This window comes from Schistocerca gregaria, chromosome 5, assembly GCF_023897955.1.
Source record: "Schistocerca gregaria isolate iqSchGreg1 chromosome 5, iqSchGreg1.2, whole genome shotgun sequence".
NCBI lineage: Eukaryota > Metazoa > Arthropoda > Insecta > Orthoptera > Acrididae > Schistocerca > Schistocerca gregaria.
The window spans coordinates 47088112-47115775 of record NC_064924.1 but is presented as its reverse complement, the minus strand read 5'-3'; the positions used below and the strand labels follow the sequence as shown (position 1 = coordinate 47115775).

At 43.9% G+C, this 27664-nt stretch overlaps 1 protein-coding gene across 2 annotated transcripts in view; it reads left to right on the top strand.

Annotated features, from left to right (window-relative positions):
- The window catches only part of LOC126273462 (junctophilin-1), an 815451-nt gene that overhangs the window by 292128 nt on the left and 495659 nt on the right, over positions 1 to 27664 (top strand). For both annotated transcript variants that reach the window (XM_049977021.1, XM_049977022.1), the window contains exon 2: positions 25845 to 26056. In XM_049977021.1, the coding sequence (XP_049832978.1) occupies positions 25845 to 26056 (212 nt within the window). The remainder of the gene's footprint in view (positions 1 to 25844; positions 26057 to 27664) is intronic.

The following is a 27664-nucleotide window of genomic DNA, read 5'->3' as shown; positions in this document are numbered from 1 at the left end:
GTAGAAGAGCGTTGCGTTCCAAAATATTGGAAAAGGCCACAGGTCATCCCCGTTTTCAAGAAGGGACGACGAACAGATGTGCAGAACTCTAACGTCGATCAGTTGTAGAATTTTGGAACCCGTATTATGTTCGAGTATAATGACTTGTCTGGAGACTAGAAATCTACTGTGTATGAATCAGCATGGGTTTCGAAAAAGACGATCGTGTAAAACCCAGCTCGCGCTACTCGTCCACGAGACTCAGAGGGCCATACACACGAGTTCCGAGGTAGATACCGTGTTTCTTGACTTCCGCAAGGCGTTCGATACAGTTCCTCACAGTCGTTTAATGAACAAAGTAAGAGCATATGGACTATCAGACCAATTGTGTGACTGGATTGAAGAGTTCCTCGATAACAGAACGCAGCATGTCATTCTCGATGGAGAGAAATCTTCGGAATTAAAAGTGATTTCAGATGTGCCGCAGGGGAGTGTCGTAAGACCGTTGCTATTCACAATATATATAAATGACCTTGTGGATAACATCGGAGGTTCAGTGAAGCTTTTTGCGGATGATGCTGTAGTACATCAAAAGGTTGTAACAATGGAAAATTGTACTGAAATGCAGGAGGATCTGCAGCGAATTGACGCTTGGTGCAGGGACTGGCAATTGAATCTCAATGTAGACAAGTGGAAAGTGCTGCGAATACATAGAAAGAAAGATCCTTTATCATTTAGCTACAGTATAGCAGGTCAGTAACTGGAAGCAGTTAATTCCATAAATTATTTGGGAGTAGTCACTAGGAGTGATTTAAAATGGAATGACCATATAAAATTAATCTTCGGTAAACCACATGCCGGACTGAGATTCATTGGAAGAATCCTAAGGAGATGCAGTCCGAAAACAAAGGAAGTATGTTCCAGTGCACTTGTTCGCCCACTGCTAGAATACTGCTCACCGGGGTGGGATCCGTACCAGGTAGGGTTGATAGAAGAGATAGAGAAGATCCAACGGAGAGCAGCGCGCTTCGTTACAGGATCATTTAGTAATGGCGAAAGCGTTACGGAGATGATATATAAACTCCAGTGGAAGATTCTGCGGGAGAGACGCTCAGTAGCTCGGTACGGGCTTTTGTTGAAGTTTCGAAAACATACCTTCCCCGAGGAGTCAAGCAGTATATTGCTCCCTCCTTCGTATATCTCGCGAAGTGACCATAAGGATAAAATCAGAGAGATTAGAGCTCACACAGAGGCATACCGACAATCCTTCTTTCCACGAACAATACGAGACTGGAATAGAAGGGAGAACCGATAGAGGTACTCAAGGTACCCTCCGCCACACACAGTCAGGTGGCTTGCGGAGTATGAATGTAAATGTAGATGTAGATGCCTGAATCTAAACTCCTGCCACTTCAGCGAAATGCTGACAGGTTCGGAGATAAGTGGCGTTATTATTTGTACCTGCCGCGACTCAACGGTTCAGTGCTAGGATTATTCTATGTTGCCCCCTCCGCCCCTCTCATTATAGTGGAGAACGCCCGTTGCCCTGGAAAAAGGGATTGCGTAGTTTACGATTATTTTATGTGTAAACAGCGTGCAGTCTACCAAGGGAATTCATCGTTACCCGAAAGAGCCCTGAATACTAGTGAGTCCCACATCACTGCAGGCTTGGCGCGTCAAACGATTGTCACAGTGTTTACCCATTTCGTTGATGAGACCATGGACAACTTATACTCGCAAGGTTTATTTTACTATAATTGACGGGTCACCATCGACGTCACTCAAAAGAACCTCTACCGCCCATCTCATATTGACTGAGAACTCCTCATTTTGGCCACAGAACCTCGGATGGTAAACTCAGGGTGACAGTTCTGTTGACGTTCCTAGTGTTAACCATTCACCGTGCTCCTGAGCCACCTATTCAAGATATTCAGCAGCAGCCCCTAATAAAAGAGGCGGGGAGAGGGGGGTTTCCCTTATCCACAACCCGAGGATCAGAGCGGTTGCAATGGTGCACGCCTCCCTCTCCGGTCCTCACGCCACCCTCAAATCAGCCGATTCAGTGGGTCCACCCCTGCGGACGTATCACCTTACTAACTTCACCTAGCTCAGGGGCTGGATGGTTTTGGAAACGGAAAACAAGTGAAACTGCAATGGTCAGTGAAAGTATTTGGTATAAGTCTGGTAGCTATTGCGTTGCTGTGGAGTTACCAGGTTTCCTCAACTCAGGTCAGTCCTAACGACATTTGTGAATCTTCATTGTAAAGCACTGAAGTGGACGTACTGGCTGCTACAAAACACATATCATCCAAGTTTAAGTAAAGTATTCAGCGAAAGAATTTGCTTCTTTCACATTTTACAGCTTGATGTCGTCGCTCGATAAAGGACTGAATTTCTTTTCGTTATTCTTCACAGTTTCTATGCTGCACGGAACTAAGCAAAATAGTGCAACGAAATTTTTAACAGTTTGAAAAGGTAAAAAGCGGTCATTGTGTATTTTTCATTTTAGGCAGTAGTGTTGTGTAATAGATTGATACCACAGCCACTGGCGTCTTACAGTTGACAACGGAAATACCAGTTTCCGACCGACAGTGGTGGTGCAGAGACCGAGCGGATCCAATGATGCGCGCCCACTGAGCCACGGTTTCAGCCGCACTGATTACAACCTCCCTCCCCCGTCACGAGGCAGGATTGTCGGCGACAGCTACATGGCCCAGTCTCAGTCTTCGTTAGCTTTCGACAGTCTGCTCGTGCGTTAGTAGGGGGAACCCTTATCTGCAAAACGCTCTTTAATTTTCTTCATGAAATAACTGGACTTTATTGCTGTTTTTTGTCTTTTGTAAAGTTTTGTCGCAACGCTTGGAGGAAGCTATGAGTTAATCAAAACTTCTGTTTGCTGTATTTAAGTGTTCGCTTATCATTTTTCCTCCTGTCTAGCTTCTCTACAACAGCTGCTGCACCACTCTGTAACTAACCTCTCCTTATCGTTATGTACAGCGTAGTACATAGGACAAACGTTTCAACAAATAAAATGTAGGCAACGTATCGAAAATGTATTTAAAGTTGAGATTAGAAAGCTGTATCTCTTACTTCTCGAGATTTTCGATTTCATATCTGGTGCATAGGTCGCGTGCAGTGTGCCCGATTCTGTCCCTGCGCAACGGGGATCATGTGGTTGTAAAAGTCGTCATATTTCGAAGAACGGTTCAAGATATTTTTGTAAATGACAGCATCCAAAGCGGCACATACTCTGTCTGTGATTAACACGCGCAACGTTTTGGTCAAATATCTGAATAGGTTTCCCTGTAAGCTACACGATGAGTTTTGTCTGAATTTTCATAGCCAAACGAACAGCGGGAAATGAAAGAATGGGTTATCAAATTGATCAGGTGTTTCAAAACATGTGTAATTATTTATAAGTAATCTCTGAAATTAAGAGAAACTTATCGAGTTGAGGGAACACTGAAATATTTCACAAACAGCTGCTGCTGGCTATGTAAATGAATTGTCAATAGTTCATCTCTTCAAGGTCTAGCTGTTTTACGCATAAAAAGATACATTGATGTGATATTAAACTGTCAAAAAGGCATCCTTCGAATCAAATACTGGATTTAGGACATTTCGAGATTTCGAGAACAGTAGACGCCAAGATTGCAAGCGAGGAATCAATAAGATTGTGCTTTCTGAGTAAAACTTGAAAAAAAAATGAAAAAATCAGTTAAATATATTGTATGAAATGGTTTATCTAAAAGTGGAAAATAAAACAGATTAAAGAAATATTCGACGTGCCTTTGAATAATGCTCTAAATCATGTACAACGGATGAAGTGCATCAAATATTTCTCTGATATATTTTATTTCTTACTTTTAGACAATTCATTTCATAAAACACTGAACCTTTTCAAAATAATTTTTTGCTTTATTTATGCAAACTATTTAGATTAACTGAAACACTTGGCATTAATACTGATTGTTCATGAATTAAGTTCCCGACAATCAAATATCAGAATAATTTCTTAGTTGTTCAGTGTGTCTCATTAGGAATTTAATGTATGTGATATAATGGGCTATATACATACACACCTACAGAAACGTATATACTATAATAGATAAAAATATACTGTGATACAGAGTGCAAAGAATATAGGTTAAACTTTACACACACAACAGGTGACAGGTAGTTAAAATTTAAAGAGCGCCCTCTGCAGCCGCGATATCAGGATGGCTAACGGCAGCTTCACAAATCCGTCTCAGTCCCACTCTTTACAGTAGGCAGTCGTAGTTAACTGCCGATAGTTCGCTCGTGCATTAACAGGGGGAGCCTCGCACTGCACGACTCTCTTTGTAATAGCTGAATTTTATTTCTGGCTGTTGTTTGGTGAAGTGTCCTCGTAACGCTTAGAGAAAGCTATAAGTTAAGTAAACTGTATTTACGTGCTTGCTAATCATTTTGGCTCCTTTTGTAATGTTTCTATAAGGTGAGATTCAACTGCCGTAAAGTATTTTGTAAAATGGATTTTAACCGTCAGTTGTTTATTTGTCCGATTAATCATCTACCGGTTTTGGTTATTAATCATCATCCAGGATGTAGGGTACAACAGATTAGTTAAAAGCACCCCATATCCTTTTGAAGCTGGGCGATATCGAAATTATCCAGTGAAATTGTGGAAATAATTTGTCTTAGAATTTGTCAAACACGTTGACATAAGATGTGACTGTCAGTATTTGCTCGTGTCCAGTTTCCCAAAGACGACGCAGGCTGCACCACTCTGTAGCCCACCTCTCGTTACCATTGTGTGTGAAGTAGTACACATCAAACAGCCTGTGCATAAACTACGATCCTACTGGGTCTGCGTCTGGTGAAACGTCAACCCTACCTCCTTTACCAGCTGCCTTCGTCATTCCTAGGCCGCAGCTGGTGGTCTAGCGGATAGCGTTGCTGACGCTGGATCAGGGGGTCCCAGGTTCGATTCCCGGCTGCATTGGGGATTTTCTTTACCCAGGGACTGAATGTTTGTGTTGTCCTCATCATTTCATCTTCGTCATCATTATTCGTGATTGTAGCTAGTTAGATTGGACTATGTAAAGATATTGGAGAGTGAAAAAAAAATTGAGACTGATGATCGCGCAGTTGAGCGCTCCACAAATCCGTCATCGTCATTCCTCTTTTACTCTGTTTCAATTGCTTTTAGTTGCGATTAGCCTCTTTTCTCTGGCGCGTCCTATTTTTCATTGTACGTGTAGCACTCTGATGAACAGTGTGTGCTGTTATCCCTTTTGACACTTTGGCTGTAGCGGACTGGGAGTCGAAAGGCTGTGAGAGGGAAGATCTCGACGCTTGGAGAGCCCGGCGGACACTCGCCTCGCACCACCCATCTACTGACGTCATTATTTCTCTCCCCTTATTTTATTATTGACAGTCCAGCTGATGTCCATTACGGTTATAAAATTGTAGCTTTAACTATAACGAATCTCCCGACTAGATGGCAACTTCATTCCGTAACTGTGTCCGCCCTTAATAGATATGGCGGGGGGACGAGGTGGATAAGGTTTCTATCGCCACAGATGAGCCCTGGGAGACCGCTCGTGTTTTCTGACCTATTTACCGGGTCGACCCACAAACTTTTACTTTTTCTTAAATTATTTTTCAGTTCTGGAATAAATATTCCTTTAAATGCCTAAATGTTACCACCGCTACACACATCCGTAGTAAATTTATGGCGGACGGCACTGGACTTCAGAGGAACGATCTCTTGACCGAGGAACCAATGACAACATTATTTAGTCTATCAATCCCCAATCAATCAATCAACCAACGAACCAAGCAACCAACCAACCTTCTATGCACGTAGAGAAAGACGAATTATACTTGAAAAAGTATCTTCGCGAGATATACGTAGAAAATATTTAAATAAAAATACTTAAAAAAAAATTTGAAATAAATATCAGACTGGCTAGGCGTCGAGCACAATAACGCAATCCGCTATTATTTTTTCATTTATATGTTTTTCGTGTTTTTCGAATCGATTAGATTCTCATTTGAGCAAAATATATGTCTACTTCTGAGTCACTTTCACTAGTCACCGACGAAGGCATAAAATGAATTAAATGATCTCTCTCTCTCTCTCTCTCTCGTTCCTGTAGCAGTCCTATCCAGCGGTCAGAAATTCAGGAGCGCCCTCGCATTCGTTAAAGTTTTCAAATAATGTATGGTGAATTCTTAAAATATTTGCATAGCATGTATTATTTGCACGTTAGCCTTTAACGCTGTTTCTGTGTGTAGCATAAGTCAGCCAAAAAGGAAAAGAGTGGGAGGAGGATCAGTTCCTGTTTGAAACCCGATATATACATTCAAGCTTCACCATTAAACAATAAGAATTTCAGCAGCATCTTGCAGTACCAAAATCCACCAGTAATATATGAACTAGACGGTCTGTGCACTTAAGGTAGTCTGGAAGTTTGAAGGCGCTACTACGTATTATAATTTAATCTGAGTGCATAGCAAATAATGCCCTGAAATCATTCCCTTTTGTATGAAATTTGACTAATGAATGAACAAAAACGCTGCCTGACTACAGGTAATGAAATATGAGGTAAGGAGCAAACTGTCATAGCACAACATGGGAATAAAAGGGCCTAGAACATAAAGTAAATAAAAACAAATTGAAACCATGGTTTTCAGCTGTCCTAATACACGCTTTTAGTGTACATGCCTCCTTCCTTCTATGAGAAGGCCGTACAATGCAGATGTAACTGCACCAATCGTGAAGAAAATGATGCATTTCAAAATAAAATGTCGAATTATTTATTGCAGCAGCACAAGTCTCGAAGTTCACTTCAGCTTTCACTCACCATGTGTGGATGAAAATCGTGCACAAAATTGTAAACTAATAAGAAAATAGTTTGTGTGAATATTAATTCTGCTGAAGGCAGATCATTTTAAATACGTTGCACACATACCTGGTACGAGTATGATCAAACAATAAGTGAGCACATGTGCAAAACGAACATGAAACTTCGTAGGATTGAAAAGTGACTTATGAGGGAAAATAATTCGTGTGAGATTTTAACTTAACTTCAGTATTACTTTTTTTAGAAAAAGAAAGAAATGAAAATTCACGAGCAATTCATATAAATGTCCTCTAACAGACCAAGTGGTTGTCCAATACAACAGTTCACAAGAGCAGAAAAATAACACTATATACTTCGCAATTCCCGTAATACTATCTCGAGAGCGGGAAAGTGATGTGAAAGACGATCTATATCCTAGGATGACTCAAGGAAAACTCTGATCCTAGCACATTGCAACAAAGGCGCGTTCTGAATAAAGAGCTAACTTTACTCCTCACGTGGATACACAAATTGCGAAAGCATGTGTCACAGATTCACCTGAGAAAAATCATGTGATATTGAAGTGCGCCACTACAACACACGCAAGCAACAGTGCCACCAGTAACCCTTGTTACGTTGCGAGTCAGGAGCCGCTATGTCCCGAAGAGCCAAATATTACATCCTCGTTGCTAATGGTACATGGGTACAAGGTGGCAGAAGGATCTGACGTCGTATGAGACTGGACAGGCAAGCAAAATAAATATATTGTACTCAACTTGTGGGTGACAACTTGTGTTGACAACTCGTAGCAGCCGTGGCTAGGTATAAGCAGAAGCCTAATACGGGCTTGCGTCTATGTACACTGATTGTGAGTGTGTGCCGGTAGAGGGTTAGAGGTAGCTATCAACATCTCGGTGTGAGTTTCGACACCAACTAGCAACACGGAATTGATCTCAAACTAGAAGGTGCCCAGGCGCACGCCGCTGGCAGTCTTGTTTGGTCGGCGGCCTGGAGGTTCTTCATTGATGGCGATTTTCAAAGCGCCGCTCGCAACTCCCACAGAACTCTTCGAGGAGCTGGCTCCGGCAGTATCGATAGGCTACGATTCCGCAATCCATAATGAAGCAGCTGATAAATGCCTGGTCCCAATAATACACAAGACAAAGTGTCTGATATTAACAAATCTCCAGCACGCAGAACGATGTTAACAGCTCCAAGCGGCGACCAGGGGAAGTGAGAGAACCTACACGTGGCCTAATTCGAACTTGAAACTCTGCTCCATGCAAGCTTATTGGCTGAAGGCTCCACACTGAAAATACTGCTTGGGGAATTGCTTTTTTAGTATTCAACCAAAGACGAGACTTCTGCAGCAGACAGAAACATGAACTGTAGGGTCTTTTGGTCATGCGAGCTATTCGTAACCGTCACACTGATGTATAACGTGGAAGGCGTTTATCACGGACGGCTTTTAAATTTTTAGTTTTCGTTTATGCACAGCTCTATGAACATATGCTGGAAACACACGGGCCGGGCATACTAAGCGCCGATACGGTTCGCTCGTACTGCTTTCCAAGGTCACTCCTGACTGTCCTGGTTTATTCTCGATTCAGCCTGATAGCTACCTGCCACCTCTAGGCGCACCGCTGCTAGCTTGTTACCGTGTTTGCATTGTAAGCGAAACAGCCTGTGTTAGAAACGAGGAAGTATTTGCGGCGTGTTACTACAGATCGTGCTTGAAAATTACGTGTCTCTTAGTAATCCACAGGGCGGCCATTCTTTTGTGGTACCGTCAGTACTGTAGCAGTTGAAATAAATATCTTCCAGCGTACTGTCTTTGCAGGGTATTTATGCGCAGGCACGCCACTGCAGCGGTGGAAAATATGGTGATAAAATTTGTTTTCTGTCTCGTGTACGCTGCAACGCGACGCCACCCGCACTTAAGACAGCTTCAAATACATGCCTAACAATCAAAAGGGATTTACGATGACGTTTACGTTTCATGTTTGAGTTACCGCTGTGTTCTTTTGCCTGCGACAGCGACTGGGTTTTTATTGCGGGAAGATAAGCAAATACTTTTGTCGCCGACAGTTACTGTTATGGCCTCTGGATCCGTTGTGCACTCGTGGCGACAACGTCTACGACGTAGCACTACAGCGTCGATCTGGTGCGTGCAAGGACCGTGATTGAACTCATGCAACCGTTTCATTCAGTGGTTCAAGGCTACCTTCAATGGCTCAACTAGTTCCAAGTTAGGACTCTTCATATGCTTCCTTTCTGTTATCCTTTTCAATGTGAAGTTACGCTTTAAAAACATGATAAAGTTGGATGAGAAAGACCATGATCAAATATGTCTCTCTCTCAGACCCCGTCTCCCTTTCCCCATATGCCTTTCTCTATCACTACAGGCGGACGCGTCTGTATTCGCTTGTATGTGAGTTTTTGGGAGAGAGTTCACGTAGAGAAAACAGCCTGTTTGGAAGCTAGGGTGCAGTTTATGTCGCTAATGGTCCAAACGCGTACCCGAATTATAGGTTCACGCACCATGATATCATCTATAACGAGGAGTATGAGTGTATCGCTTATGTCGCAGGGAGACTGAGCGATAGAAGACAACATTTTTTCCTGTGAAGATGGAAAACGACCACGCACACTATCAGGTCACTGACCTCCCCAGGTATAACAAATCAAATGAGCAGATTTCACCCTCTTAAAGAAAGTCAACTTTTGACAACCATGTTACTGACGAACTTCATAATTTATATATGTGGTGTAGACACCATCTTGATCCAGCAGCCACTCTCAATTAAGACACAAAAGGATTATAGGCATTGGATGCGAGTGGACTCTGATTTATATCAATGGGGAAAGCTGAATATTTGTGTCGGACCGGGATACGATCCCGGGTCTCTTCCTTACAACGAAGATGCTTTGACCATTGTTTTGCTCCACTGGATGGCAGTCAGCCACGCTGATCACATATTTTATTTCTTACTCTATCCCTTTTTTAAGAACTTAGTTCTCTCTACAGCAAACTGCTCAGTTTTTTTAAATTTATATAGAATTGTATTAGCAAAACCCTAAAAGGAACAATAGACAAACTTATTTACAGTATAATGTACTGTATAAGGGGAGGAGGGGGAGAGGAGAAACAATCGGGCTGTACATCCGTCCATCGGCGGAGCTCGAAGAGAGGGAAGGCAGGGTCTTCTTTGAGGCCTGGCCACTGTGTTGCTGAACCTCTCCGCAGTCGGATGCATAGGTTGGGGTGAGTATGGTAGTTAGAGTGGGGTGAGGGAGACTTCCTTTTATTTATTTAATCCCAATTCAGGTGACATGTGAGGAGAGTGTAAAGTGTCATGGTGCCGCCTTACGTGGGCTGCCTTATGCAGCGAAAGATGCGCTCGCCTTTGTGACGTCCTCAGAAAGCGAGGACGAAGGATGCAGATGCAGCGAGAAGAGCGGTCATGGGGGTAGAGTGGGGATAACGCTCCTGACACTCCAACTAGACGCGGGGGGAGGAGGGGGGGGGGGCATGAATATAACACGCACCACGCAAGTAGATGGCAAGCAAGGTCCGTTAATTCGGTCGTCGCTCCAAAACGGAGTGGGCATTCTGCAATCTGCACCAAAAGCCAAGGTCTGCCTAGTCGCCGTCGCTGCGGATGGAGCTGAGCGTCCAAACTTTTATCCAGAGGATGGCGTTGGTTTTAGCAGCTGAGAAGTATATATCCTCAGAAAAGATGTATGTCTGAGGTTCAGCCACGGTGAGAGCAATGTGGAGAAAGCAGGCCACCATCTTCTGGCTTAGCTCCCAGATGTCCAGTGTTGATGGGCATATGAGGTGGTGGATGTCCTTGTCGAGGTGTTGGCAACCAACACACAATGGCGCATCAGCTAATCTAATTGCACGTAACTTCTGTCGTGTCACAATTTTGCCATTGGTAACCAAATACCATGTTACTCTAATGTATATGGGAAGCTCACTTGGTGGATATAGTGTCATACATTTGAGCAACGGATCACAGGCTACTTCTTTTCGACAGTGTTGCGTGATACTCGACGTTACAGGGCGATGCAATATCTTTGGCTGTACGAGGTCCGCGCGCCGAAAATTACTGGCAGTCATACAGGATGTATTGGGGATGAAGACAATGTCCAGGTACTTAATGTTCTACACCCGTGGGAAGGACGGTAGTTTGGCATCAGGGAGGCCACACGCTATTGGCAGAGCTGCAGATTTATTCTCACTCATCGAACTGCCCGCCACTATGCAGTATGTCGTAACTGCTTTAGCTGTTTGTCATGTTTTCGCCCCCGACCAAACAAAGAGGAGCAGATCGTCGGCGTATGCTCGATAACAGAAGGCGTTTTGTCGTAACGTGAGTCGGGTGAGCATAGAGTTGTGGTTTCCCATTTTGGGGCTCCAGTGTGAAGGTGCGTAGCAGGGTCCATAGTGGACAGCCTTGTTGGATAGATTGCCATATCAGAATTGGACTCGTTAAATGACCTTGTGTGTAGCAGCTAGCGCTGTTATAATTGCAATGTATGAAGTTGAGGACGGGGGATGGGAAACACATCTGGAGAATAGGGAACCGTGATATACTTTGTCATATGCACTACCGAAGTCGATTGCGACCACAGCTGCCCAGAGCTGACACGTCACAGCCAGTGACATCGTCACATTTCCCATTTGTTGTCTGTGTATTCGCCTGTCCATTTGGAGTCGTCTATTCCGGTGTAAGACTGTTGAGAAGAAGTGGACGAAGGCGTGCCGCCGAAATGCGGGCAAAGATTTTATAGTCCGCATTATAGGAGGGTTAGTAGACTGTAATTGGTGATAGCTCCACCACAGCGTGGCTTATATACGTGAATGATGATGCCTGGGACAAAACAAAGAACAGACGCCATTGATGACCTGCAGCCGTCTAGAACGAAATTAGAAATATATAGTAATACCTTCAGCTGCTGATGGGCGTTGATATATATCAACGGGGACAGGTAAAGAAGTGTGCCCCGACCGGGACTCGAACCCCGAATCTCCTGCTTACATGGCAAACGCTCTATCCAACTGAGCCACCGCGTCCTGGCAATACCAGCAATACTGGCCATGACCTTCTTCCGTGCGGATGCACACATATCCTCCGAACTCTTACGGGTTTTGGTAAGAATGTCTTCCATGAGTAATGAGTGTGTTGGGGTGGGACACTACGAATTTAGTGTGTGGACATACAAGGTGAGAATGTGGGTCTCGAGGGAGGTTTGCGCGAGATAGTCCCTGCAGTGGCAGTATTCTCTGTGCCCTCGGTGGCTCAGATGGATAGAGCGTCTGCCATGTAAGCAAGAGATCGCGGGTTCGAGTCCCGGTCGGGCCACACATCTTCACCTGTCCCCGTTGATATATATCAACGCCCATCAGCAGCTGAAGGTATTAATAGATAATTCTAATTTCTCTTCCCATGTGTCGCTGAGCCGGAGGTCCTGTACGATCATGCGGAGTTCTTGACAGGTGTGAAAATGAGACGCCTGATCTGTCTGTTGAGAGATACAGCTTAAGTCGCCTCCAATTATACAACTAACATAACGCCCTAAGAACAACGGGGCAATGTCTGTGGAGTAGAATGTGGCTCCCTACGTGGGTCGGGGTCGGTTTCGATGTCGTCGCTCCACGCGGAAGTGTGGAGTCCCAGTGAATCATCCATTTGCTCGGGCAATATAGAGTGCTTGACTAATGAATAAGCGTCCACCTGGGCGTCCCTTCACACGTTCCCTCGCTCGTACCCGGTAGTGAGTAACAGCAAGAGTTTGAGGCCTTCTCATTCAGCATGTGTTTCTGATTGGTTCTTCGACTTCCACCAATAACAACAAAATAAAAATGTTCTTCTCATTCACATTTTTACTTTAGTTAATGACTTTTTTATATTATTATTAACCTTCTACTCGCGCAAATAATTTATTCGGTGTGGCTAGAGGAGTAGCAATATTCAGATAATAAACATCAATTAATAACATTGTTCTGCTTTGCACCACGCTCAGTATGTCATTCCTGGCCGTCTATGTGGCATTCCAGAATGATAATTAGTCACCGCTGGCAGGAGCGTTCCCACTCTCTAAAACCATATGTCACGTAACTCAATGCACGGTGCACGGTGCTCTTTGCTACTACTGAATGTTCTTGTCCGACTGACAGCACGTAAATGTAAAATTAAATGTGGGCGAAAAATAATGGCAGGAACACCATAACGGTTCCGCTGAAAGGGCTCGGCCGATTTCCTTCCGCATCCATGAAACAACTACAAGCTTGTGCTCTGTCTCTATTGACCTTGATATCGACGGGCCGTTGAACCATAATTTTTCTTCCTTTTCTGCGATAGTGCGTAAAGTGGGGGAACTTCTGTCTATGTAGCTCAGTGCACACCGCGGTAGCTTGCAAGACAAGGAGGTGGTCCACAGCCGGACAGAATCCCTGCGGCGGATTAATGGCCATTGGTCTAGTAAATCAGCCAGCCCGAATGTGGCATTTTAAGAGGTTTCCACGCTCTTTTAGGTGATGTGAAAGACGATCTATATCCTAGGATATGTACCACAATCTGCGCCTCATAAAATATGTTAAACAGTTAAAATTAGGCAGTACACAGAATTATGTTCGCACAGTTCATAGAAAGATGGCGCACATGACTTACCGCCCTTATGTTAACTGACGGCTATGGCGACAAGTACATCTGGGCACGAAGTTAAATAAACTTGCCAGATCTAGAAAACAGCCGACTCCTAATGCTGCATAAACTCTAGGAAAGAGAGAGAGTGTATAAATAGGGGAGAGAAGTAGCCGAATATACACTCTTGACAGAAGGACGTGTAGGTTAATGCTAAGGCGTCCAGTAATAACTAACGAGGTATCAAATTATGATGCAGAAAATGATCAAGAAAGAGAAGAAAATGTGAAACTGATCTTGACCGGTGCTGGATTAAGTACAGAGCTACCCAAAAGTCTGTTAACATTTGAATTCAATGTTAATGTAGGTAGAGAAATTAAAATTGACACACATGTTTGAGATCAAATGGGGTTTTATTGGTAGCCAAAAAAGTGCACAAAATGACCAACAGATGGCGCTTCGTATGAGACAAAAGCAATAATTAGCGTAACGACTGACTTTTAATAAAGACGGTGTTCTTTATAACAAATGCCAAGCATGTCGGCCGTCATTTATCAACAATACCTGTAGTCGAAGGGATAGTGTTGTGAACAGCGCTGTAAAGCATCACGTAGGTATGGTGAGGAATAGCCGTCTGATGTTGTTTTTTAGCATCCCTAATGAGGTCGGACGTTCGCCGTGTACTTGCGACTTCAAGTAACCGCACTATCAATAATGACACAGAATGAGGCCTCAGGATGTGGGAGGCCAAGCATGATGGCCGTGGTGGCTCAGCATGCGGTCCTCACCCAGCGATATGCGCAAGACATCTTTCTCACCTGTAGCAGTATGGGGTGGAGCACCTTCCTGCCTAAAAGCCGTTCCTTGCTGCTGGTGTTTATCAGCCAGGCTTGGGATGACCTAACTCCCTCTCTCTCAATAGCTGATTTTATATTCTATTCTCATGGGGCGTAACCGACGTGTTGCTGTCCAGCGTCATCTTTTGGCTACTTTTTGCACTCGTTTACGGTTTCAACAAAACTTCATGTCATTTCAGACGTGTGTGTCAATTTTTACCTCTCTATCTACATTATTACGGGAATTATTGCATTTTGAAATGTTAACGAACTTTTGGATCACCGTGTCAGTTTGTGGAGGTAGGTACAGCATAGAAGGTGCGTATCAGTTCAGTGTTAGAGAAGATGGTTGACTTAATTTTGCTGCCGATTGCCCAGCATCGATACCTCGTCCGTGGCAGAAGTTCCGCGAAGCCTGTACGCCGCCTATGTGCTCCCCCCGCGCGGTCCCTGCCCACGGCCGAATCGCCACCTGTGTCCCGTCCCACTGCAATGCAGCAGCCACATCTAGCGGGGACAGCTAGCCGGGATCCAACCTTGCAAAATGACCACCTCTTTTTGGCTACTCTTGTAAAATTCAATTAATCATTCTAGTCATTTTTTGCTGTGGGTGTTTTCATTCAGAAGTATGAAAGGATGAAAAGCAAATTAATTTCGTTATCGATATACATCAACAGAAAAAAATCGCAGCAACGAAGAAGCTGCGCGACGTAAACGAAACTCGGTAGGTGTGTTTTTCATCTGAAAGATGATGTCTATTCAAATTTCCTGCCAGTCGCATAAGAGTGACGCGCTGTAACGGTTGTGAGCGTTAGTTATTAGATGTGGTGAGTTCACGTTAGTAAGGAATTCCTTTAAGGCGACAAAGACACCATTGTCAACATCTCACTGTGTTTAAAGGTGGTCGTGTAATAGGACTACGAGAAGCTGGATGTACATTTTGTGATACTGCAGAAAGGCTTGGCAGCCTTGGCGGGAATGTAGCCACTGTGCGTGACTGTTGGCAGCGGTGATCACAGGAAGGTACAGTCACAAGAAGACCGGCCTCCGAACGGCCATGTGGCACTACCGAGAGGGGAGACCATCGTGTTCGGTGTGTGGCTCTGGCGCGTCGTGTTGTATCGGCAGCAGCAATTTCAGCGGCAGCTGGCACCACATCGACACAACGAACTCTTACCAATCGGTTACTTGAAGGACAACTCCGAGATAGCCGCCTTTAGCGTGCATTCCACTGACCCCGAGCCACCACCGTATCTGACTTCAGTGGTGTAAAGCAAACTTTCATTGGGGGGAAGGCTGGAAATCTGTTGTGTTTTCTGGTGACAGATGGTTCTGCCTCGATGCAGTGATGGCCGTGTGTTGGTTGTAAGGACGCCAATTGAGGGCATGCAGTCAACCTGTCTACGTGCGACACACACTGGACCTGCACCTGGAGTTAATGTCTGGGGTGCGATTTAGTATGACAGTAGGAGCACTCTCGAGATTATTTCACGCACCGTGACAGCAAATTTGTACGTCAAGCTGGTGAGTGGACCTGTTGTGCTGCCATTCATTATGAGCATCATTCCAAGGGCTTTTGTCCAATAGGATAGTTTTCGCCCATATACTGCTGTTGTCACCCAATATACTGTCTATAGTGTCGACATATTGCCTTGGTCTGCTCGATCCCCATACCCATCTGCAATGGAGCACATACGAGACTTCACCAGACGACAACTCCAGCGCCACCCACAAACAGCGTTAACTGTCCCTGTACTGACCGACCCAGTGCAACAGGCATGGATCACTATAGAATAAACTGACAACCGGCACCTGTATAAGACAATGCATGCACGTTTGGATGCTTGCGTTCAGCATTCTGGAAGTTTTGCCGGGTATTAATGTAGCAGAATTTCACATTTGCAGTGACTTACCTCGCGTTACATTAACCTGTGATTTTGCAATGTTATCACCTAAATATATTACCTAGCTAAATGTATTCCCAAAATTTCACTAGCCTGCACTAATTATTTTTTGATGTTGTGCTTGTTTACCCGTCAGTGTAATTATATGTTATCAAATCACTACTCATAAACTTTGTATGTAATACTAGGCGTACGAAAGCTAGTCAAAGCATTGATGTAAAACATATGTGAACGCCTGAAACGGGGTCAGTTTTTTATCTTGAGACAACGAAATATCTCAAGAATTACACATCGGATTAAAAAACGGAAATACGTGTGCAATATTTTTAAAAATGCGGGGGTTGGGACGGGAGGGGATCCTGACTTTGAAATCTTAAATAAGAATATCCCATTTTTATTGTATAATGGGTTTCCGCGGGAAAAATACACGTAACTGCTGTATGTAACACTTTTGTCGTTGCGTAGTAGATAACGGTGCAATCGATAAATAACATATGTGAGCTACAAAACAATATTAGATATCGCGAGAACAAGGCATTGCATCAAAAGCGTAAACACAGGTGTGTTTCGTAGTTTTCTCTATGTAGCTCTTTTGAAAAACTGATTCCTTCATCATTTGATTTGATATCATTGCGAGCTCGTCGACGCGCATTTATTAAATACGTTTCTCCATAACCAGACTGCGTTTTTAGTTAGAATGCAGGCTATTAAGGTAGAAGAGGAAATTGAAATTATTTACATTTACGGAGGATGTGCCAGGAATGTCGATAATGCTGTAACTCTTTACGCTCAGCGTTTTTCAAACAGTGTGAGATCACGCGCTTCTTTTCGTTCGGTTATTTGACAGTTCTTCATCGACGGATCTGCACAACCACGAAAATGAAACCGACGAAGAACCGTTGCGTAATGAAACTGCAATATTAGCTGCAGTGAATCATAACCCCCACATTTGCACTCGGCAATTAAGTTGTGAATCGGGAATTAGTCAGACTAGTCTTCCCCAACTATGAAACAAAGAAGAAATCCTCCATTTCATATTTCTCTTCTTTAGGAACTTTATGGTAATGATTTTCCTTTTACCCTTCGTTAGCAAGTTCTTATCCGCAACGATATGGCCTCCTCCACAATTCAATCACTGTAAATTAGTAGCTATGCAGTTAGCTGACGACTGTCTTCCGCCATATTTACTGCAGTGCAGGACACTGTGCCACTGATCGCTGATATGGGCGAAAGTAAGACATTCGTAAGATTGACGGATAGGGGGAAATAAAGTGACGCACTCCACATCTGATTCCACGCAGGTAAACGTACTTGCAGCTATGAATCGACAGAAATGTTTGGAGTTTAGCAATAGTTGGTTTTCCTTCTTTTTAGAGAATCACTCCAGGCTGATGACTTTGATAGCTGATACTATTTCGTCAAATTATAAAGTTGCTTCCCGAATAATACGTTGCTTGCACACCACATAAATAGGTATGAATGTCACTAAATCTGTGCTTTTGCAGATAAACATAATCGTACTATATTGTTGGCGGACAATTAATAGTTACTGCTACTTTGATCCTGTTTTTGCCGGCAGAGGCAATATTAATAATTTTGCTTGCACTTTCGCGATGTATCACTTTTCTCAATGGACATTTGTTGCATGCATCTATCTATTTTATTTTCAATATAAACTTAGTAAGAGTCACGGCCATTTGGTTTATACGTGTACTTTGGAAGGAGATCATGTCCTTCATTATCGGTTGTACTAATAGCAACACTGTCATTTTTCCGTTCAGAGTGTGTAGAGGTCTTATGAGTGGAAATACCTAATGCAACACTTGGGAGACAATAGTGGGCCGTTTGTCTGCCTCGGTGGCTCGTTTTCTGTTTTCGATTACTCGCTGGACTTCCGTATGTGCTACATCTTCGTAATGAATATCCTCAGCGTAAAGCACAGTGCCAACTTCTACGATAACAATACCTTGACTAATGTACACACTGTGCGAGACACATGTATTAGCAAATTCTCCGTATAAGCCCTACTCGTAATATTTTACAGAGCAGCTGCGAGAAGTTCATAAACTGCAAAAAGCCGCATGGCTGCACAGTACCTCCACAGACACTGAAACATTGTTTGAGCGAATGGGTAGAATCGCGCTACTCTGCGTAAGCAAGGAAGTGCTCGCCGTAAATTGACTGGATTGTTCCTAGATATTTTGTGCGGTTGCGCTGAAATGCAAAGTCTTTTTATTTGACGGTGGTACCGGGTGGTATTTTCTACTCCTTAACATGTTCCCACCAGGAAAATGACTGTCTCATGATGCTAGCGTCTGACGATCCAAACGGGCAATAGTGAATCAAACTGTACGTTACATGTGGCTGTTTTAAGTTGTATGTTATTTGCTCTCAGACCAATTTCAGCCAAACTTATTACACATATAACTTACTGTCTGGAAACGAATACCGTAGAATTAGTGTACTCCTAGCTGTGTAGCACTCCTAGGGCTTGAGGGCAGGGGCGTAGGAGAGAACAGGGCGACAGTTAAGCATAACTCAGGAAATCATGAAGAAATTCCAACAAAGTGTAATATATACATGGCAAACTATCTAGGAAAATATACTGAGCGGATAAGGTAACCTTAGAACCGCTACTATTGGAGTGAATGTGGCACAGAGGGACGGATAAAAAAAATCCGAAAAATATTGACATGCGAACCGAATAGTTAGTTTACTCTGGTGGTTGGTTGGTAACAGCTGCGGTTACATTTCTTCCGAGGTATTTGTGACGATGAAAATGGGAGAGTCTAACAGGTTTCCTTTTTAACTCTTCAATCTGCTGCATTTTCCAGTGAGACTCGTGTCATCGACCACGACCAATAAATCAAATAGGCAGTCTATGAAGTACTGTAGAGTAGGTGTGAGATAGCCATATTTCTGCTATGGACCCTTTACGGAGCTTGCTCAAGAATTTGTATGTTACCGCACATAGAGTGGATAGCAAAGAATTGATTATAATCAAATGCTGTGTTAAATTAATCTTAGAATCAACAGTTGAGAGATTTACTTTCGTAATCTGTATACTGTACTTGTACTTTTCAAAATATGTAGACAATGTAAGTTGAAAACTGTGTGACAACTCTGAATTCGAATCCAGAAACTAGCCTTACGCTGACCATGCTCTTACCAACTGAGCTATCCAACCGTGACTCACTAACCACCTACAGCTATGTTTGTTCAGGCACCTGTTTCCTACTTTACAAACTTCACAGAAGCTCTTCACCATAGCTTGCTGGGCCAGCACTGCTGGAAGAAATGACGTAGCAGAGAAATAGCTTATCCTCTGTGTGTGAATTGCTTCTGTAGTGAAGAGCAGCGCCCAAGAAAGGCAAGGTTTCATGTTCATGTCCTAGTCCAACACACAATTCGCACCTTCGCGGAAGTTTAAAGACAACACATATTTCGTTGCAGAGGGAAAGTTCTGAAAATCTACTCTGCCTGACAAAGAAAGTAAAACACTCAGGACGAGGGGAGAAAACGAAATGAAACATCATGCGGTGAGAGGGTGTTTGATCTTCTTACTTCAGTGATTTGAAAATCAAGTCAAATTTACATAGAATTTAGCAATATAAGCCCACACATCAGTATGAAGTTATACCCCACCTGGCTTGGATGCACGAAATGAAATGTCGTATGGCTAGGGCCTCCCGTCGGGTAGACCGGTCGCCTGGTGCAAGTCTTTTGAGTTCACGCGACTTCGGTAACTTTTACGTCGGGGGGGGGGGGGGGGGGAAATGAGGTGATGATGAGGACAACACAACATCCAGTCCCTGAGCGGAGAAAATCTCAGACCCAGCCGGGACTCGAACCCGGGCAACTTAGCACGGTATTCCGTCGCGCTGACCATTCAGCTATCGGTGGAGGGGGGACGCTTGGACGCATGCAGTGATTCGATTGGGAAGGCTGTCATAACGCCATTGTATCCTCTCCTGAGGCACGTTGGCCCATGTTTTATCGGGAACAGATCTTGGAATCTTTTATACTCAACATAACGTAGGGACTTCATAGAGACACGTACCCTATGTGGATGAGCATTGGCCTGTTGAAAAATGGCACCTCGGTACTATTGCATGACTGGTAATACATGCGGACGTTGGATGTACTGATGTACGACTGCGCCGTCAGATTTCCCTCAGATTTCCGTCAGTGTAACTTTTGTGACGACTCTACGTTACTTTTACAGTGCGTGTATCTTTTCTTGACTCAGGCACTCAGGGAGTAAGGACAGCACACATTCTGCCTCATATTCGGAGCAGAGTGTGGTAATTTCCACCATTCCCATACAGTGAATTCACCAAACGTTTTCGTTTTGCACATCCTAGCTATCATTTGCAATGATAGAATTAACAGAGGAAGTAACAAACTTTCATGCACGTACAGCGCAGATACACTCCTGGAAATGGAAAAAAGAACACATTGACACCGGTGTGTCAGACCCACTATACTTGCTCCGGACACTGCTAGAGGGCTGTACAAGCAATGATCACACGCACGGCACAGCGGACACACCAGGAACCGCGGTGTTGGCCGTCGAATGGCGCTAGCTGCGCAGCATTTGTGCACCGCCGCCGTCGGTGTCAGCCAGTTTGCCTTGGCATACGGAGCTCCATCGCAGTCTTTAACACTGGTAGCATGCCGCGACAGCGTGGACGTGAACCGTATGTGCAGTTGACGGACTTTGGGCGAGGGCGTATAGTGGGCATGCGGGAGGCCGGGTGGACGTACCGCCGAATTGCTCAACACGTGGGGCGTGAGGCCTGCACAGTACATCGATGTTGTCGCCAGTGGTCGGCGGAAGGTGCACGTGCCCGTCGACCTGGGACCGGACCGCAGCGACGCACGGATGCACGCCAAGACCGTAGGATCCTACGCAGTGCCGTAGGGGACCGCACCGCCACTTCCCAGCAAATTAGGGACACTGTTGCTCCTGGGGTATCGGCGAGGACCATTCGCAACCGTCTCCATGAAGCTGGGCTACGGTCCCGCACACCGTTAGGCCGTCTTCCGCTCACGCCCCAACATCGTGCAGCCCGCCTCCAGTGGTGTCGCGACAGGCGTGAATGGAGGGACGAATGGAGACGTGTCGTCTTCAGCGATGAGAGTCGCTTCTGCCTTGGTGCCAATGATGGTCGTATGCGAGTTTGGCGCCGTGCAGGTGAGCGCCACAATCAGGACTGCATACGACCGAGGCACACAGGGCCAACACCCGGCATCATGGTGTGGGGAGCGATCTACACTGGCCGTACACCTCTGGTGATCGTCGAGGGGACACTGAATAGTGCACGGTACATCCAAACCGTCATCGAACCCATCGTTCTACCATTCCTAGACCGGCAAGGGAACTTGCTGTTCCAACAGGACAATGCACGTCCGCATGTATCCCGTGCCACCCAACGTGCTCTAGAAGGTGTAAGTCAACTACCCTGGCCAGCAAGATCTCCGGATCTGTCCCCCATTGAGCATGTTTGGGACTGGATGAAGCGTCGTCTCACGCGGTCTGCACGTCCAGCACGAACGCTGGTCCCACTGAGGCGCCAGGTGGAAATGGCATGGCAAGCCGTTCCACAGGACTACATCCAGCATCTCTACGATCGTCTCCATGGGAGTATAGCAGCCTGCATTGCTGCGAAAGGTGGATATACACTGTACTAGTGCCGACATTGTACATGCTCTGTTGCCTGTGTCTATGTGCCTGTGGTTCTGTCAGTGTGATCATGTGATGTATCTGACCCCAGGAATGTGTCAATAAAGTTTCCCCTTCTTGGGACAATGAATTCACGGTGTTCTTATTTCAATTTCCAGGAGTGTACATGTATCTTCAAATCTGCTGCTCATTTGTAGTACTGAATAAGAAGTTAAATTAAGCCCATTGTAAGACATTTACTGTTAGATTGCAAAGACTGTTAGTAGCTGCAAATGGGCAAGAAATCTGCCTATGAGTCAGGAAAGACAGACAATAATAAATATCAATTTCAATGCTTAAATACAATACCGATTAATCGATATACTGATAACTTAAGCTTCAGCGATATATATCGTTATTATTCTGAAAAAGTATCAATATTTTGATATATTAATATTTATTGCCCATCTCTCCTTGAGTCCCTTACGTATCGTATTATGCTTGGCAACAACCTCAAACACGAACAACACTAATGTACTCTGATGTTCTTCTACCTGTCACAGAGATTTACGAGTCTAATCATTTACAAATCAGCCAATGGTGTGTACATTTGTGAAGTTACACTGACATCCGACGACTTCTTCTGGGTGCTTCACTTTTCTCTGCCAAGTAGTTTGTGTTTTTACTCTAAAGAAATATTGCATTCCTTTTTCTGCACAGTAGTAGACTGGGACAATAAGGTAACCGGGTTATGCTGGATAATGAGCTACCAGTTATAGATAAAGTGAAACTTTTTGTTGCTGAAGAACACAACCAACCATAAATTTTTTTAAAAGCTTATCAATGTTGTTACCGGTCTCGGGCTGTAACGTCGATTTACGCCTTCAAATAGCTAACATTTTCAATTGTAGTAATATTTTCATCAGCATCCTACCGTTATCATATGTACTGCATAAGAATAGTTAATACTCAGCGCCACGCTGTATGTTGTGTGGATAGCGGAAACGTGCTAACGTGGTTGCCATTGGTAAAATATAAAGTGAAAAAGATTTGTTATAGTGGATGGCGTTTCGTTTTGTTTTCGTTCTTATGTCATTTCGGGACGACGCCCGAAGTGTTGAAGTGTAAACACCACTCACATAGTAAACAAAGCAATGTGGCACCCAAACACTTCACACTGTCTGTTGGAGCGTCAGATGTGTACTTCACAGGTAATGCTTTTGTTTACCATGCAAATACTTTTCGCTAAGCAAAGATACCACTCATTTCCCTACAACCAAATCTCTCAACTAATTTTAGGCAAAGAATATGTGTAGGAGGTGCAACATAATAGAAAGTAGACAACAGGGTGTTTGAGTATTACAGACACAAAGGAAAAGGGTGGGTAAAAGAAAATTGGACAAGCAAATAATCCTTATGCAATGTGTAGCTGTAATCAGCCTCAACACGTACTTCTCATCACGTCTTTCATGTGACGCCAAGTGTCAATGGGAAGTGTCGATTTGATTCCTGTTACAAACAAAGTGGTTTTTAATGAGGAATTTTACGTGTCATTTCGACAGAGCGCTCCCACATTAGTCTAGTGCATTGTTCTTTTCATCATTGCATATTAACAGGAACAGTTAAATACGAGGAATAATCAGTACTCCAGCAGCGATAGCACCGCTCTGACTCGCCCTGACTCAGCAACGCTACTCAATCATTGCTGCAGCACTGTCTTTGTGTGTAACTGTCCTGTTAATACATATCGCTAAAACGAATATCGCACTAAGTTAATTTTGGACGACTCTATCAAATGGACATGTAAAATTCCACTTTAAAACTATTTTGTTTGTAACTGGAAACAAACCGAAACTTTCCGTCGACACTGGACTTCTCGTGAAAGACACGAAGAGGAATTTTTGTTTGGGCTGACACCGAAAAGAAAAAAAAAATTCGAATATACGTCGAGAACTTGTCTTGACAAGTCTTAAGAGTGACACTCGGAGATATTTATATCGTTTAAGATCGTCTTTACAGCTTAGTAAATATAAACTCTGTCCATGAGCCCATGAACCCCCAACGGTACGGACCGATCGCCATGTCATCCTTTGCCAATGGCATCATTGGATGCGGTATGGACAGGCGTGGGGTAAGCACAACGCTCAGGTGGCAGTTGTCAGTTTTCAAGATCTGGAGTCGCTACTTGTCAGCCAAGTAGCTACTAAGTGGGCCTCATGAAGCTGAGTATACGACATTCCAGTCCTCAAACCAAAGAAAAATGCATGGCAGTATCGGAAATAGAGACCGGGTCTTTAGTGTGGCAGTCTGCCGCGCTACGGAGGCGGACTTCGACCGTTTGATAGTAAGCAGTAATTGTGCCTGCTTGCGTTCTTCAGCAACAAGCACGTTGGGTAAAATCGCAATCATATGGTTCGAATGGCTCTGAGCATTATGGGATTACCTGCTGAGCTCATCGATCCCCTAGAAGTTAGAACTACTTAAACCTAATTGACCTAAGGACATCACACTCATCCATGCCCGAGGCAGGATTCGAACCTGCGACCGTAGCGGTCGCGTGGTTCGAGACTGTAGCGCCTAGAACCGCTCGGCCACTCCGGCCGGCAAAATCGCGATCATGGGTAAAAAGAAAATCATAATTTGTGATTCCTGCTTTCGACCTGGGATATAACATCCTTGAGTCCATGCCGCCCGGTGCACGACGGTATCGGCTAGTTAGTTAATTACATGTCCCAAAGATAATTTAAACGATTCTTTATCGAAATGCTGTGGAACGAGTCAGTTTACAGGATACGTGTAAATGATCTGTGTTAACATTACTGAACAATTATCATTGTACTCCTACTTGTGCAATTACACTTCTTACAGTGGTTAGCAATTTTTAAGTACTAACTCGTAATGGAATAAAAGGAATTGTCCAGGAGAAATGGTAAATTATACATAAAACTTGCCTCACTACCTGTCAGACTTTTATGTTATTGGGAAAATGACTTTTTTCACTTTTTTATGCATACTGAACTCCTCTTTGAGCCGCTTAGAGCTTTAACAATGGATTTTCCCTCTATTGTTGTCGGTATTTACATCACTGCACCCCGCTGGGTAGCTGCGCCGTCTTAGGCGTCTTGTCACGGCGCGGGCGGCTCCCCCCGTCGGAGGTTCGAGTCCTCCCTCGGGCATGTGTGTGTGTGTGTGTGTGTGTGTGTGTGTGTGTGTGTGTGTGTGTGTGTTTTGTCTTTAGCGTAAGTTAGTTTAAGTTAGATTTTGTAGTGCGTAAGCTTAGGTACCGATGACCTCAGCAGTTGGTCCCTTAAGACCTTACCACAAATTTCTAAATTTTACACCAGTTTTCTTCTCAAACTGTGACAGGTTATTTATGAGTAGTTTCATTGGCGAAAATGTGCATTGTGACGGCGCAGTCAAAAGCCTAGCTTATTGAGGAAGTGCCTACATGTCCTCCGTGGTTAAACACCACCCAGAATTCTTACTGTTCTTTTTTTTGCAACCAATACTTTCTTTGTATGTGATGAATTACACTAGAAAATTATTTCGTACGTCATTAAATAGTGTAAATATGCAAAATCTGTCGGAAGGTTGATACGTTTGTTTCCGACTAGCAATTATACAAAGAACAGTAGTAGCTGAACTTGACAGTTTGAAAAGCTGAGTAATATGGTTCTTCCAGTTGAAGGTTTCATCAGTATGTACACCCAAACATTTGGAGCATTCCATCGTGCTTACTGACTCCTGCTCATGTGCTTCATGGCTTGTTGGTATGGCTGTATTCGTTGTACAGAAATGAATGTAGCTTTTTTCGAGATTTATAGAGAGTGTATATTCAGAGAATCACTTATTGATTCTTCGAACATGTCATTTGCTAACTTTTGTGTTGCTTTCTCTCTGATGGGTTTTGTTACAACACTAGTATCGTCTGCAAAAAGTACCAGATTTTAAGTGGAGGACTGGTGTGGTTGTTGCAGCGGGAGCACGTTCGAGGGCCAGTGGCAGAATGGCAAGCGGCACGGGCTGGGCGTGGAGGCGCGCGGCCGCTGGCTGTACCGCGGCGAGTGGACGCAGGGCTTCAAGGGCCGCTACGGCGTGCGCCAGTCGGCCACGTCCAACGCGCGCTACGAGGGCACCTGGGCCAACGGCCTGCAGGACGGCTACGGCTCCGAGACCTACGCCGACGGCGGTGAGTACCCCCGCACTCTCTCGCAGGGAGCAGGCGTGACGGCCTTAGCCGGTAAACGTCTCGGCATAAATAAGCGCTTTCGTGGTGTAAACTGTGCTTATGTTCATAGCAAATTCTTAGAGTTCTAAGCGCATATAAGGCTGCTGCCTTTTTTTTAAAAAAATTGTATGTGGCTGGAGCAGCAACCGTAGAATATAATCTAGTGGAAGTAGTAAACAGCTAATCAGTTGGAAATTGAAAGGTTTATTAAAACCGCTTTACCACGGTTTCACCGTTTATAAAAAGTCCTCTTCAGAAGGAAAATATAGACACTGGGCAACCAAATTTAGTGATTTCTCAGTTTTCTGCTTGTATCACGAAAACTATGAGTTTTTGGAAGATGTACAAAATTAAAGTAGACAAAATTTCCTACAAAATGCAGTAGTTAGGTTTGAATTTCGTCGAACAGTATCAGTGCTAGAGCACTCTGAGAAAGTGCCGAAAACTCCCATTCTCACTCCCTCCAATTCGAAAAATATAAATGTCATCAACAAAAACCCCTTCACAACGGGAAATTACGTTAATGTTCTATAAGAGATGTCTGTAAAATTTAGTTTTCTAATAAGGGGAGAGGGAGCAAAGCGAAAATTACGAAAAATGCATTTTGCGTCCTACAACCAAAAGACCCCTTCCATCTGCCTCTCTCTTATTGTGCTATGCTTCCCGTGTATTATGTTTAAAAGAGGTTGTTCTGAATGAATTGATGGGAAAGTATGTTTGATGAAAAGTTAACAGGTTATAACATATTAGGTACATGACACAAAATACAAAGATGAATATGAAACCTGTGTAGCAATGTACATGTGTCATGAAATGAGTGACTGGCGAAACCTGGATCGGGTCATCAAGAAAGAATGCGATTAATGATAGAATATGGGTGTAAAAGACAAATAAGAGAACTATCGATGTATAGTGGAATACCTGTACTACTCTCACATGCGCCAATTTTTGTTACTCTTCTTTGTCTGGCTGGTCGTGGCACAGACAGTGTTTCTTGGGCAATAGAAGGTCCAGGGAAGATAGTTAGGGAATGGAGGCTCCAGGCAAAGCGTCAGGGGATGTGGGAGGTCCAGACTGAACAGTGTCTTGTTGCCGTTCTTCAACAGAAAAATTGTAGCTGAACGATTAATGTCGTGATAGAGAAAAATTGATTTGTAAAGAAGCATAATGATGAAAATGTTACACGAATTAGTTCTGCGAATATAAAATGAAAGGCGCGGATTCGAATCACACTTCATGCATTGTGGTACATGTTCGTCACCACATGTCTGTACGGTTTTTACTGACAGATAGAGTGATTCACTAGAAAGGTTTGTGTATGTAAAGGATAGAACATAATAATGTATTTCACAGTCTATGTCAGGTTTGAACTTCATCTCAGCTCTGTTACATAATACTTACAAGACCATGCAATGCCTATGATGAGTAGAACTAAATTCAAGAAATTGTTCTGTATAACACTGAAGTGTTGGCTTTATGCTCGAAGTAACCAGAGCCACATTCAAGACGGGAAGAAACACGATACAAAATTGCGCCTATGCTCCGTTGAGCAGGTGGGCTGGACTTTTA